General features: G+C 33.9%; 1 protein-coding gene across 1 annotated transcript in view; it reads right to left on the bottom strand.

Annotated features, from left to right (window-relative positions):
• Positions 1 to 16360, bottom strand: part of LOC129222069 (nidogen-like) — a 96698-nt gene that overhangs the window by 51274 nt on the left and 29064 nt on the right. Inside the window, exons 4-7 of the mRNA XM_054856501.1 lie at positions 15864 to 16072; positions 14436 to 14695; positions 13186 to 13419; positions 16 to 216 (exon numbers count right to left, since the gene is read on the bottom strand). Coding sequence (XP_054712476.1) covers positions 16 to 216; positions 13186 to 13419; positions 14436 to 14695; positions 15864 to 16072 — 904 coding nt within the window. The remainder of the gene's footprint in view (positions 1 to 15; positions 217 to 13185; positions 13420 to 14435; positions 14696 to 15863; positions 16073 to 16360) is intronic.

Consider the following 16360-nt stretch of genomic DNA (forward strand, 5'->3'; position numbering starts at 1 on the left):
TCAAAAATTCCTCACCTTCAGAAATTCGGGTATATTCTTCCTCATAATCTGGAATTTCAATCTTGGAGCCATCTGGTATCGATGGCAGCGTTCCTCTGATTTTCACTTGAACTCTCATGTAATTGAAGACATCGGGGCCGAGGAAGGACTCCTCGATGAACACGTGATGTCCAGATTGAGGGAAGTCCACTTCAACAGTACGGTTAAAAGCGCCACCTAAAAAAAAATGTTTGACATTAAACGAATAACGATGTTGTGATTTCACAAAAAAAAAAGCATAAAATAAAAGTGTGCATAGTTTTCAAAAAAAAAAAAAAAGGTTTTAGAGGAAGATGGAAAGAACGAGTATAAGTTACTCCACCACCAAAAGAATTTCCAGAATCTAAACAGTAAGGTCTTTAAAATCTTTAAAACATCTTTTTTTGCTTTAATTGAAAGAATATGAGGAAGTAATCAGTTTAAGATTTACTAGGAAATTAATGAGACATTGTAATTGTTTCAAGGAATACAAGAAAATATACAGTGTGGCTCCCAAAAGTGTTCGTACAGTTTGAAATTTTTTAGTAAAACCAAAATAACGCAAAACTGAATTCGAATATGAAGTTCAATATTTTTTCACATCATTCCTATGTCATTCTGAATAAAACCCAGTAGTTTTTTTCAAAATATTAACGAATCTTACTTTTGAAATGAGGCAAAAAACGAAAAGACTGAGAAATAACACGCCACGCAAGTCACCGTACACTCGAATATTTTCGAATAAATTCATGATTAAAATTATCATGTATCGTTTTTTTATTATTATTTTTGCATTGCGTTGAACCTTGAAAGTTATTTGGCTTCAATTTTTTGTTTATTTATTCCCTAATATTTTGCTTATTACTTTAAAATGGATGGCATTCGTAAAAAACAACAAACAGGATTCGAAAATTGAATTTTTTCCTCACAGCAGCCGTAAATTGTTTTAAAATGTCTCTAAACTAGTAAATTTATTCCATTCTATAGTAAAGGGCTTGATAAAATGCTTTAAAGAAAAGAATAGGACCGAAAACAAGGAAAGAAAAGGTCAAACGGCAAAGTTAACAAAGCGGGTTTGGAGATTTATAGTTTAAAAAATTATGAAAAACACACATTTGAGTGCTGTAAAATTTTCTGCAGACTTAAATGAAAAGTTTTACATTTAATTTTCACCTAAAATTGTTCGCCAAATTTACTAATTAGCTGGATTAAATGGGGCCTCTTCCCGGGGTGTCGCCACAGTACACTCATCTCAAATTGTAATTGTACTCTTTTGCAATACTGAAGCCCCATTCCGCGGTTTATCTTTTAAAGTTATTAATTGCGTTTGTTTGTTCTGAATGTCTAATGGTATTTTTAAAGCTTTGTCCACCATCTAACAAAGTAGCAGCGATGCCTGAGGATGTAATTACCAATGCATTTTCTATTGCGAGGATAACCTTGCAAGGATTAATCTATTCCTACCTGGTGTACGGTATACCAGACATAAGTTTAAAAAAAAGCTGCTAATCATTTAATAATCAATAATGTTTACTTGATTTTTTTGTAGCTGTCTCATTACATTATGCATATATTTATTTTCTGTTCAACAATTTTTTGTTTTGGAATTGACAACACTGACAATTAAAGATTGGGAGATTGGGACGGGCAAATTTTTCCAACCATGGATTCTCGTCGCAAAAGGCGAGGTTTTATTTTAGATTTTTAAAAATATTTTTTGTCTTTAATTGATCATTTCAAATACTTATATTATGCTTTTATGTATATATATATATATATATATATATATATATATATATATATATATATATATATATATATATATATATATATATATATATATATATATATATATATATATATATATATATTGGAGAACATTTTACTGTGAAGTTTGTTTGAAATTTCATCTTTTTTTATCTGAAATATTTTTTTCAAGGATGTATGTCCGGAATATTGGACGTATCATAACTCTTTTGATTTGTCACGAACAAACTTAAAATTTTGTCTATAAGATAGTCTTGACCATAACACACTATCTACCGCATAAAACCATTTTTGGTTAAGTATTTCATAATTACGACTTTGCCAAGAAAGCTCCGAAACCATTACAGCAATTACGGACACAGCTAAGACAGAATAGCAAGCAAGAACCATGCATTTCACTTGCAATTCTTTCAACCCTACAAAATCTAGAGATTTTTTCGCTCTTATTGGGGGCTTAGTCTATCTGGACGGGCCGTATGCGAGTTGAAGCCGATACACTTATTAAATACGCTCAGTTAATCTTTATACTGGTGGCAATTTTTTTTTTTTTTTACAACAATGAGAAGTCTGCATTTGTACAACTTGTTGTAATTCAGGAAACTTTTTGACAAAGATACTTCCCAGGAAAAAATGTCAGCGTAAAACCTTCAAAAAAAAACCTCGTAAAACTAGCAGTTATTTCGGACTGATTTCCCTACGTAAAACCTGATCAAAACCTGCAGGCTCTGTTCAGGTTTTTTAGTCCGAAATAACTGCTAATAACCTGCGCCTTCGAGAAACCTGAAGGTTCTATTCAGGTTTTTTAGTCCGAAATAACTGCTAATAACCTGCGGCTTTGATTTACCTGCAGGCTCTGTTCAGGTTTTTTAGTCCGAAATAACTGCTAATAACCTGTACCTTCGATTTTCCTGCAGGCTCTGTTCAGGTTTTTTTGTCCGAATTAACTGTTAATAGCCTGCACCTTTGATTTACCGGCAGGATCTGTACAGGCTTTTAAATCCATTATAACCGGCGTTGAAAAGCTTTCGATTTACGTTCAGACTCTGTACAGGTTCCATGTCTAGAAAAAGTCAAACACATGTAGTTGTTGTTGTCTTGTGCCAGCTGGGTTGGCAACTTTTGGGGTAGGTTGCTTCACTTTTCCAACTGTACTGTAATTTGGAGTAAAGTCTGATTTCTGCTGTACACACAACATGCCATAAGGACACGTTTAACGGGAGAGCTATTATTCACAGAACGTTCTTGGGGGCGGACTGGATCCCGCAAGAGGGTGTGAACCTTGATTCCCAAAGGGCGCAAAAATTAAAAATAAAGGTGCACAGGTTCGGGAAGCTGGAAATAGAAAAAAAAACCAAAGGCACACCAGTTTGAGGGTGCAGGATGAAAACCGAGGGAGTAAAAGGATAAAAAATAAGGAGCACAGGTGTGAAAAAGCAGAAAAAAAAGCTGAAGCCAAAAAAAAAAAAACCCTGTTCGAGGCAAAAAAAAATCTGTGAAGGCCACAGGTTAGAGAGCGCAAAAAAAAAAAAAAATCTGAAGTTCCAGTTTCGAGGGAGCACAGGCAGGTGGAAGCACCGGCCCGTGGTCCGATGTGCCAGTCCGCCCCTGCACAAGGACAGGAGAGAGAATGTACATCTATGCCCAAATCGGGATTCGAACCTAGGATCTCCCCATTCAAAGTCAGACTTCTCACACTGCTAGACAAAGGGGTCAGCGCTGATATTCACGGCTTCTTTATTACAGAGCCCCTCGTTTGAAATACCTATAGATAGATCACATGCAAAACTGTATCAAGATTTGTAAACACAAGGAGTGAAGAGCGGCTGAACCAATGGGTTGCGACAACATTCATGTATGATTAGTGCTCGGTAGTCTACAGAATGATTTGAAACAGTCTTGACGCATCCACTCACATTTATACTCAGAATAAAGTATGCTAACTTGGAACTGGAACTCCAAAAAACTAGTTAACTGGCAAATTCTAATACATAAGCAGATTAAAATCATTGAATAAATTTATTGGTATAAATAGGATATGGTGAAAGAAAGTTTAAAATTTGAATTGAAAATAAAATCGCATAAAATTTTAACTAATTTTCTAGTTTGATCAAATGCTACACCTCTGTGATTCTGAAAATATTTAATTATTTAAGCTTCTGCAATTATAACATGTTATACAATCGAACTTTGTTAAAACGAACTTGCTTAACGCGAATGAAATGCCATTCCTTGCCAGACAAAGCTACAAATTAGTCTTAAACCATTTCTTTAACATGAAGAGGATTTAGACGAAATCCCGCATAAGACAAAGAAAATTTCAAGGTCTTGAAGAAAAAGGGAAAAGAAAAAAGAAAATCTCCATACTTTAACATAAAATTATTTTCGAAAGTCGGAAGATCTGCATTTGAATGCAAGCGACATGGCTGGCAGCGAGAGAATTCCTTTCCTTGTGTAGGAAAATCGGGAAAACCACGTTGTTCAAGAAAGTACTAAAAAGTGTAGACAATACTTACAATAAAAAAGCTGGGATGAACAGTGAAATCTTCGACAAACGGCTGACAAACCTAGATTTAAAATTTCATTGTGAAAAAAAAAGTCTAATTCTGTACACTTGTTTTGCCCAAGTAGAGGTTTAAGGTCTAAAAGCGATCAAGTGTTTTTTTTTTACCCATCAACACAGCAGTGAAATTCCAGTCTTGAGATCAAGGAAAAATCAGATGTTTGAAAATGCACTATCGCAGAGAACTGGTTCGAATAGCCATTGCCTCTGTTTCGAATTACTTGTTTCTTACTTAGAAATTATAAACATAAATGCTTGGGTGTACATTTTTGTACAAAGGTACTTGGTTCTTATATTTTCTGAGACACAAGAACAAAAAAAAAAATGTGTGCGTACACAAAATCCGGTAAACGTGGAAATCGGTTAACATGAAATTCGGTTAACACAAAATATTTTGCCATCCCTGTCGAGAACTTAAATGATTATTATTCAAATAATAGATATGCATATGGAGAGCATGCTTGCATCTATATTATTTAGCTACGACCTCCAAGGCAGAATAAACCCAAAGCGGTCAGGGCTTTACTAACTTGAGGTTCCTGCCTAACAAATGTGACATGACTCACAGCAGTAAATAAGATTTATACAATTTAAGAAATAACAGCAATTAAATTTGAAGATGCATTGAGTACCAAATTTTGCTAAAAACCGAATATTTGGTCAAAATTCTAACTGAATATCTGGCTGAATACCAAATAACTGTGGTGAAAATTTTTAACCATATTATTTGTATCTTTATTTCAGATCAATTTAAAGCAGTTCATGTATTTGTGTCTTAGGTGTAAAGTAAATTCATTTCAATTTAAAATCCTTAAATGTATCTAGCAGGGCTCAAAAATTATATTGCCCAACATACCTGGGGCTTGTAAAAATTCTGATTGGACAATTTTTTTTTATAGATTATTGGTAATTTTACTGGCAACTTATTATGTACTATTTATTTAAACTTTCATTTCTGTTTAATATTGAAATAATTCTTGTTTCAGATATAATGCTGTTAAATTTTTTGTCTATGACAATGCTATATGACCAATTTAAATATTTTTGTTATTTTCAATAAAAAACCGAACATGTAAAATTTTTATTTGGGCATCTATTTTTCAGACAAACATGACCGGCAGGGCACGTAAAATATTCAAAGATATCAATTAGAATTCTTAATTATAATTAAATTGAAATATTAATTTGATTTCTTATTTCACCAGAAAAAAAAACAATTAAAAAACTTTAGATATTTTTAATTTGTTTTCTAAGTATTTGGTAAGACAACTATCTTTTATTCGGAAAATCAGCTTAATATAGGAACAGGCCAGAAAAATTTTAGATGCACGTATGAGTTACTTGAAGGTTAAAGAGATCACTGTTTTTAATGGTCTCGGTTATATGGCGTTTTTTAATATTCTGTCAACAAGAGCAATATAACGAGGGGCTACTGTATTATTATTAATCATCGTTAACTTATTAAATAGAGTCAAATCTTGATAACTTGAATATTCCTTTATCTCGAATTTTCATCATTTCCCAAACTCTTGAGACTGTTGTGGAAACTTCCCCATAGCTCAACTACCAGTAACTCGTACGTTTTAGCTGGTCTTTTGGGACTTCAAGTTATTATGAGTTGACTGAATATTATTTTTTTATCATAAGCATAATTTTTGAAAAAATAGCTGTTTATTGACTTTACATATTTATGAACACTTAGCATTAGAAGTTTTTTTTTTCTGTTACAATAATCAAATGTTTTGTTATAGTAAGGTTGATGTTGTATGTCTCATAAGATGTAAGAAAACTAAGTTGCATTTCCATCAAGATTGCATTATTTGTAATGATCAGTTTTTACTGAAGTTAAGAAGGAAAGAAAAATTATCTCCTCAAAAAATGTGAGAGAGGCAAAATATTCTATTTTTCTGTAATGATTTGATATGACACCTCATTACCCTTCAAGTGCTACCTATTTTATTTTAAATTAGTGGTACCCACACGGCTTTGCCCTTAGTAGAAAATTAAAAGGTCTTTTGGCTCGCCTGCGTATTTACAAAAAATGTATGGTGAATCTCTCCCCAATTGGCTGGCCCATGTTCCTCGTTATGATAACTTGGTAATTTACTCATCCATCTTATGATAATTTTGCTCGGGAAAATGTTCTTAAAATTGGAATAGAAAAAGAACAAAATCAAATTTTCGAAAAATCGCCTTGAGGTGCACACTCTCATGCTACAAACTAACTTTGTTCAAATTTTATAAAAATCGGCCGAACGGTCTAGGTGCTATGCACGTCACAGAGATCCAGACAGAGCGACTTTCAGATGTATTATTACTAAAGATGTCATGTCATTTCAAATTAGGTTGGATCAAGCAATCATAAAATGTTGATGTGGTCTATGATGACTTGAACTTCTTTTATTAAAGTTATTAGCAATAATTGATTAAAGTTACTATTGAAGCATATATATTTAATGCAATTAATGTTATATATTAAATATAATTAAATGAACACGTGCTGAAAAATTACTTTACACATAAAGTTTGCCCAATTTTCTCAGCATCAACTTAGCAGTTTTTAGTTTTCAAGTTTAAATCAGTTTTTGACATCAAATTGGTTGAGAGTATTGCAAATAATAAAACTTATACTTTCTGAAATAAAACCAAATGAAACATAAAAAACTACTTCACTTACCTTTTAATCAATTTGAAACATTGAAAACAATATTTTTATTATTGTTGCACACTTTAGAGAGGCTGGGAAAAAAGATTTCAAGACAACGTATTATTTTTCATGAAAATTTTCTATCACAATCCACAGGGTTGGCAAGTTTTTGACAGGTGATGGTTTTATCCGGTTTTGTGTGTGTGATTGCGGCTTTTACTGTCGTGTTAAAAACCTCTTTTTGACATAATTGTCAAAAACTTTAATTCATGTCCAAAACATATCTGAAATTATTGACACACAAAATTACCTTAACAAGTGGTCCTTCATTCTATAAATTTTGATTTCAGACTCTGAAGAAAATTTCTGAACTGTTTTATATTTTTAGATGATGTGCTATATATATAATAGTTTTTACTTGAACAAGCTGCTTCTTTGAAAAAAAAAAGAGAGAGAGACTTTTTTCCACCTGACTTCAATTTTGCTTTTAAAGCTTGTTTTGTCTTATTTAGAGACGTACCGAGTACTCGGTACTCGGCCAAATTTTGATCAGGCACTCGGCGAATACCAAGTACAGTGAAACCTGTGTAAGTTGACCACTTGCGATGCACTACTTTAGTGGTCAACTTATAGAGGTTGAATTATATGATAAGATCTAATTCTGTGCCTGAAAATAGCAGTCAACTTACAGGGGTGGTCAACTTTACAGGTTTTACTGTACTTGTAAAAAATTATTTAGACATGGAAATCCATGCTACTATTGCAATGATTTCAAAATTCGTCACGTGTGTGTCGATGGTTCTTCTTAAAACATAATTGGAACTCGGTACCCGGCCGAGTACTCGGTCAAACTGCTACTCGGTACGTCTCTAGTCTTATTTGTGTCATTCAAAAAAAAGAAAATTTTAAGTTGCTCAAAAAAAAATCTTAATTTGTCGAACGATGTTCTGAATTTTACCGAATGATAAAATACAAGCATGAGCACAAACATGTATCTAAACATCATTATTAATTAAAAAAAAATCATAATAATAATTTTAATGTGCAGTCTCTAAATTTATCGAATCACAAGAAAATTGTCGACAATGAACATTTTTGGCAGGTTTGCAGCGTTTAAGCCAAGTTTAAAAATTCTTTAGCAAAAAAACTAAAATTGGGGGAAAAGTCTTTAGCAAAATGCTAAAATTCAGGCTTGACATCTTCGAAGAAATAAATGCACGTTATGTGATATCTTTTAAAAATTTGAAATGAAAAATTCAGAATTGTTCTTGATATTGAGGGAGCAAACTTTTTTTTTCTGAAAACCCCCAATAATGTATTTATTGGGGGGACAAAATGCCCATTAAGGTGAAATATTGTTCAACTTAATAACAGTTTATGCATGTTAGATATGATTTATAAATATGATTAAGTTCCATATCGCTTCCTCTCTCTGACTGTACACTTTTTCCCTCTTCTTTTTCTTGTTATATTGGAGCAAAAAAGCGAAAATGCTTTGTTCCATTTGTCGTAATTTGAATAGTATTTTCACATTTTGCGAGAAATGCGACCGTAGCGGAAACCCTGCAGGTTTGTCACAGTACCTGGACCTCCCACTGGGATGCCACAGCTTCAACAAGTGTTTTGAAACAATTGAGATTAAAATGGCAACAATTGAAGCCCTGTGTCTGTACATTGGCGCTTGGATTCGTAGTCGGTGAGGTATTGATGCGTAGGTTTAGAGGAAAGTTCTAAACCGGTTAAACGATATAGGATGTACACTGGTTTTTACATTACATGGCCCAGCCCTAGCGGCCACTCTCTTAAACCTTTAATCCCCTTTTATTCGATTTTTTTTAAATAGTAAAATTTAATTCACTTTTTTTTTTCTGTTTGAGACATATATAAATTGAAAGGGAAGAATCACTAAAAACCTAAAATTGAATACAACTTTTTCTTACCGTGGAATATTAGAAATAACCGATTGTGTGTATACGGAAGTCGTTTTTCAGCTCTTTTGATAATTAGACAGGTATATTGATAAATTTGATAGGCAATCAACAATATTGTACACACAAGAAATAATCATAATAAAACAAAATTAATTAATAATATACAATCAACAATTCATTAATTAAAAATAGACAAATTTAACTAAATTTTACCTAGATTAATTCTTTTCCTCACGTATTTTAATAAAAAGTTATCAAAAAAGTCTTCCGCTTGAAAGTTTTAAGCGGGTCTTTTATTAAACTTTATGTTGAACTGATTTTTGGATGATAATCAATAATAAGAGGAATTCAAACAATTCCTTTTGTCAATTTAATACGACAATAAATTTCTATTTTGTCATGACAAAATGGGAGCTTTTATAATTTAGCTACAGAAAGATTATAAAAAAAAATTTGAGATCATGATTAAAGGTAAGTGCAAAAAAAAAAAAAGAAGATGCATCGAATACATTCTGGCAATGCATTTTGCACGAATCCTTGTGAGACCCAGCCTGCTGAGTAAGATCAAAATCGCATAGTACTGTACGAATCGCGAAGAGATATAGTACTAAAGAAAATTTTTAATGGTCAACTGTTTTTGAATATTAGTTTAGTGAAGTGCTACTGACTTCCGGAACTAAATAATAAACTGATATTCGCGGGGAAGATGAAAGATTAATACACATAATACTTATTCAACTATCAAGAGCAAAGAGCTGAAAATACACTTCCGTAAACAAACAGTCAACATGGCGATGGCGTGGCTTTTCGCTTTTGGCTGTTGCCACTTTTTCGTGAACAAGCATCGTCGAAACCTCCCGCCTTTTACATATTGTGGGGGAATCACTGCGCCATTAAAATTTTCAGAAGGGATTCTTTCGACATTTTTTTCGCTTCTTTGGGGGATCTCGCTTCTTCGGAAGTTCAGTAGTTTTACAAGGGAGTGTTCTTGTGCTCTGGGGGGAGGATCCCTTGCTTAAAAAAAGCATTTTTTGCAAAAAATATATTGTTTTACCGGCAGGATAGAAAACTGATTTTTTTTTTCACTTGAATGTTCTGAGTACCGCACGCTCTTCGTGGAGAAAGCGGTGGGGGGGGGGGAGCAATTTTTTGAAACTACGGTTTTGAATAAATATATTTATTTAAAAGGGAAAAAAATCAGATGATAACAATTCAAAAATAGCTCATTTGAAATGGAAACCCAATCTAAAAGTATAACTATATTAAAGAAAATTGTCCGAAAAACTGATGCGTAACACCTGCAATTGCAGGCTCTCCCTTTCGAGTTTTATAGGCTGACGAGAACAATGTAAGTTATACTAGGAGGAAAGAAAACAGCAAAAATCACTCTCACATTCGTTTTCGAAAGCCGGGGGGGGGGGGGCTTATGACGGGCCTGCTGTTTTGTTTCTCAGTAGAGAAAACTATAAAGTCTTTCGAAAATGGTTGAATTCACTCCACAAATACCTGTACTATTTTTTAGAACGTTGAATTGCAATCATCATAGATTTAAAAAACCATGGGCGCCCATATGAGGGGGAATGGGGGGCTCAAGACCCCCCTTCTCCTTTAGAAATTAGAACTTTTTTGCTTTTAGTACTCTTTTCTTTACAAAAATGTAAAAACATTTCTTCTCCAGCCGTTAATGAATACGTTATTAAAAATGACAAATTTTAATTACTCTAATAACTGAAAACGCGGTTCCCATGTGGAAAATATCTTGCGAAACCACAACGAAAATATCTGAGCCCCCCCCCCCCTTCTTCAAATTTTGCATATGGGCGCCCATGTAAAAAGCTGTACATTACTAGAACTTTCCCTGCATAAAACCTGCTTTTAATTCTCCTTCGAAAAACCTGTACTGATGTCAGTAGGAAATTTTCTAAGTTCAAATTATTCTCCAGTGACTGCATCTACCTGTCAAATCCCTGTGTTGTTTTATGCAAAGTTAAATTACCCTCCTAAAACCTGTTTATTACCTGCATTGTTCCTGCATTAAACCTGTATCCAAGTTTTCCCTTTGAAAAACCTGCATTAACCTTCCTAAAACCTGTAGTTCAATGCAGGTTTTATGCTGACATTTTTTCCTGGGTTGATAAAAACCTGCAATATCCCGAAACGTACTATGGAAATAACCAGTAACTTTTCGGATTGTTTTTTTTTTTTTACAAACGATGTTAGAGTAGTATTGATTAATTAACTTACACCGCCATCTATTAGGAATTCATTGAACTAAACAATCCATATACACTTTTTTTGTATAGTTAACATTTAGTTTGCAATAACAAATAATAAAAATTATCGTATCTCTAAAGTTGGGCCAAATTACAGATAGTTGTGACTTTTGATTTAAATCTTTTCTGTAGTTTCGGAGTTTACCCCGAACATACATCGTGACACGAGATTTTTATATACAGGGTGTTCCGTTTTCACCTGCACGAACTTTATTTTCGCAACCGTTAGTCATAGATGTATACTTCCAATTGCAAAAATGTTAAAAATCAGATGCAGAGTTAAGATATTGAAATTTTGAAGCAAAAAAAAAAAAATTTTTTTTTTTGACTTTTTATACGGGCCCCAGGTCCCCTTGCTTATATTTAGAGAAATTTTCTCCATTGAAAAATCACTCCAACAGTAAAAGTTTGACATCAGTACGACCAATATTCACCGAGCTATGAAACGCAGCGTTTTGTGACTTACACCACTTAACACTCGCCATCAATAACACCTTTTGGGGTAAAATATAGCGGTTAACGAGGGTTTAAAATCATATGTGTGCATATCACTAGTGTGATTTTTTAAATTGTTCGAGGTTTTGTAGTGTGCTTTTGCGTATCATGACATAACATTTGCATTTATTTTGTAATAGCACTGAAAAATAGAAATACTTATTTTATTTACTTCGAAAACCTGACATTCCTCTGAAAGAGCGATTAGTTCCAATCTCATCTTTTGTATGGTCCCTTAAAAATTTAAAATCAACTATCTCCTTGAATTTTGGTTGTTCAAAGGTCAAATTTTTTGCGTCAGTAATAGTTTTCAATGGAGATTATTTCTCTAAAGATTATTTAGGGACCTGGGGCCCGTACAAAAAGTTAAATTTTGTATTTTTTGGCTTATTTTAATTTTTACTTCAAACTTTCAATATCTTAATTCTTTGGGATGAATTACTGGCTTCAGACAGTTTGTTGTGTAATTTTAGAGGAATAGAAAAGAAAGCTTCCCACAAACACGATGAAAAATTACTGACATTCATTAAGCTTCAAAGCAAGTTATAAATTACGTCATTTGTTTGTTTTACCTTTTTCATTCGCCATTAGACAGTGACTGCAACGCCCCCTATAGTTTATTGGAGTTGCGAATTGGAAGTATACATCTAGGACTAACGGTTGCGAAAATAAAGGTCTTGCAGCTTAAAACGAAACACCCTGTATAGAGATCAGCCACTTCGACAGACTAATGGTGAAGCGAGTTGCGTACTAAAGCATTTTAAGGTTAAAGGGGAAAGAAATGCATATAAATTATCCGAAGTTTTAAACTTGAAAATTTTCATGTGCTTAGATTGGGCAAAAAAAAATATTGAGCTAATATTTTAATTCAATAATTTCTATTATGTAACTTCCTATTAAGTTAAATTTCGCGTGCCAGAACACTTATGAAATCAAAATATGATTTAATTTTTTTAGATAATGTGGGAATACATGGAAAAAGAAAGAAATTTATAAAGCACAATTTGTTGTTATCGTTACTACATGCTTATTTTATTGATACGAAAATTGAAAGCTGTATTTGTGCCATACATCTTTCATTTGTGCCTTACATCTTACATTGTGGAAATGACTGAGCTGGCGGTGTATTTCATGTATTTCTGCTTTAGCCTTGGCTAATGGGCTGTAATTTACTGAATATGCCATGCCTTGCCTTCAATCTTTGAGTTGAACCGAACCATTGCTTCGGTCACTCGTCTGGTCGTGCTAATTATATTAGCTACCAGTTTGTTTGGCACTCTTGGATTCCTTAAGAGGTTTTCCATCTCCAGCTCAGTCACTTTCCTATGCTGGGCTGATGAGTGCTAATAAGCACGAAACTGCAGTCCTCGGTTGGAAATGACTGAGTTGGCGGTGTATTTCATATTTTTCAATATTGATTATACCATTTGAATAAAAATACTTCTCAGCAAAATGGCCTGTTATCGAATGTTGTTAAGGAACTCGTTACAGTACCTGTTATAGTGAATCCGTTAGGTGCTCCACTTCGTGAAACAGCAAAAAGCCACCCAACGACCGCTCCTAGAGGGGTGAGTATTTGCAGGTCTGATCCAACTGCCGAGGGAACACGACTTATTGCTGTGTACGTCCGACCATCTTCTGTCACGATGTACGCGTGCAGGTCCGCATCTTGAAGTTGAACATCGTTAATCATGCCGCTCACTTTGCCATTCATTCTCTGAGGAGAATCTGTAATGATATTTATCGAATACTAGAAAATTGACCATCAAGGTATGACGGATGAAAATTGCTTCTACATTTGAACGAAGCAGTTGCCTGTAAGTTGATTATTTTGGTAGTTGAAATTTTAACCCTAACTCCAGTGGATTAACCCTAAACTACAGTAGATATAGCGTTAGTTGCTGGCCACTTTTTCGCTTTTTCATTCTACTTAACTTACTGCTTTACCAGTAAAACAGTCAAGTTAACAGTTCGAACTCGGCCTTGTCAAAATAAAGCATTTCGTTGTATGTTAAACCTTTCCAAAAACCATTATAAAAATAAAATTACTTAATTTTTGGTGCTTCAACAGTGAAATGATGCCGTCACGCATGCTATGGCACGAGTTTCATTGTTGGTGACGCAAGAGCGTTACTCGATCAGGGATTTTGGTTATTATATATATCAGGATTATTGTGTTAGATGTAAGGGTTCTTTTTTTTCTTTTTTCACAATAGTCAATGCATTTAGAAAGATTCATGGCACTTTTGTGAAGCCGATCCAAGAACCATATATCAAACAAGAAATGTGTGAAAAACCTGAACGTTCGAAAAATTAAATTGAGGCATTCGTAGCTTCTGGTCCTCACTTCGCAACTCAACATTTTCATACTATTTCCTGCAAAAAATTAAGTGAAATACATGCATTTGGCACGCGTGGTTAACGTGTCGGTCAATGGCCTCTATTGATTTCATGAACTCGATAAGACATTTCGTCGCGAAACAGTTCAAGTGGTTGGAAAAAGAACAAATTTACAGATTGCTTCGATTTTGGGCTTAAGATGCGAGTAGACGAAAACTGGCATTACAGCAATAAAAGCATTAAGAATGCTGTCACGGGTGTTCCGTAAAAATGGGATGATAGGATGTTCATAGAATGGCAAAAGTGATTGTTAGCCTGTTTTTTAAAACAAGAAGTTTCACTTTGTATGCAAAAGACAAAAAACTTATTAATTTCAGAGAAATACACTTCATAAAGATTCTTACTTTTCTCGACACAGTTTCTTCCGTTCCCGAAATAATTGTCTTTACACACGCAGCAAAAACCATCTTTTTCAGGGTGATCGATGCAAGTTGAATGAGGAGGACAAGGAAGAAGTGTATCCGCACATGTAGCAGACTGTCCATCCGGCCTATCTTCGTTATTTGGCGAGGATTCGAGATCTGCAGGCATAACATTGCCCTCTGAACCAAGCGGGCGACCAATGTGGAAAAGCCAAAGGCCTGGCTTCCGAGCATTTGACATTCTAATTGAATCAACAAAACGAATATATAACACTGGTAAACAAAGGTTTTGTTACATGAAACATTTATGGTGTTTCTAGGGTAATTTTTGACGTTTATTTCAAATACCCACTTAGAATTTTCCCATTACCCACAATTTTCGTGTAATTAATTGGTTTTAAGTTATTTATTTTTCCTATATCACGTTATGATAAACTAATAGACTGGTAACCAAAGATTTTGTTACCGACACATTTATGGTTTTTCTAATGTAATTTTTGACGCTGATTTCAAATATTCAATCAGAATTTTCCCTTCACCCACAGTTTTTGTTTGATCATAAGTTTTAAGTGGTTTATTTTTTCTGTGTTTTCCTATATTACGTAATGATAAAAATTCATAACTGACAATTAAAATTTTGTCATAAAAACAAGTGGTGTGGAGATAGATAGTCAGGTGTGCTGGTGCTGCAACGGTAGCATGGTAGTCAGTCTTAATGTCATCCCATTTTCGTGATATACACCACCTGAATAGAATAATTTTCTGTAATTTTAGATTGGAAAGCAAACATAAAGAATTCATAGATTTTACTCTAAGGAAAATGCTTTAGTATAATGTAACAGTATTGACTCTGTAATAGATTTGTTTGTATTTTAATATCAAACAGATGAGACTTGGTATTACTTCCTTCAAAACTAGTTTAAAAGCATGATTGAAACACGTTGCCGGTATCACTAGCATATTTAGTCGATTTAGTTCCTTCATGGTGTTGCAATTTTTACAAACAGGAGTGTATCTCTTTCGTTCTAACTAAGATAGAACCAAGATTCAAACGTCATATTGAGCAGAAAAAAACTGAAAATTGCTTTATATAAAAAAATTTCAAAATTTGACGATTTTTGGTGTCCCAGACCCCACTAACGCATGAAAGCACCAACTTGCGATAACAGTTACAATTTTTATTTGTACAGATATTTTCATTTCTCTTTTTTTTTTTTCAAAATAGTGATCTATTCTGCTTAATTTAACAGTGGAACAGAGCTGCATTTTGGAAAAAAAAAATATCATAAACTATTTCTAGCTTATCCATTAGATGTAGCAGCTTTAGACTCTTCGTGTTACATCCTACGTGCATAACTGCAGCGCTGTCCGATTCCTCCAGACTCCCCCCTGCAAATGTACAATTTTTACCTGTCAAAGTTTCTTGCTTGTTCGGTTCCAGAACCTCTGAGAGTGTACAATCGTCCATCTCCAGACATGAATCCAGCTTGTGCTCGGGCATCTGGCAGGTTGGGATTTTTGCCTTGCCCTTGAATCCACTGCACACCTCCGGACGGATATAAGAAATATGCATAAGTATCATCTCCATCTGATGCCAAGATTACTTGAAAGGTGTTTTGCTGCAAAAACAGTTCAAAGAAAAAAATTTTGCAACTTTTTTTCAAACTAACATCTTTCCTATAAATAAAATGATACACCCGGGTTTTCCGATGATCCTTTTTTTTTGGACAACTTATTTACTGTCGAGCAAAAATTGTTGGTTGAACATGAACTATCAAAATAGTTATTAGTACGTACTACCTCATCTTAAACGCCCATCTGAAAATCATCTTTATGTTGAAGTTAGAAAAACAAGTACGAGGCGTTTTTTTTAAGTAAGGTCCGTTTTGTTTTAGACACCAGTAGTC

Source organism: Uloborus diversus, chromosome 1 (genome assembly GCF_026930045.1).
Source record: "Uloborus diversus isolate 005 chromosome 1, Udiv.v.3.1, whole genome shotgun sequence".
Classification (NCBI taxonomy): domain Eukaryota; kingdom Metazoa; phylum Arthropoda; class Arachnida; order Araneae; family Uloboridae; genus Uloborus; species Uloborus diversus.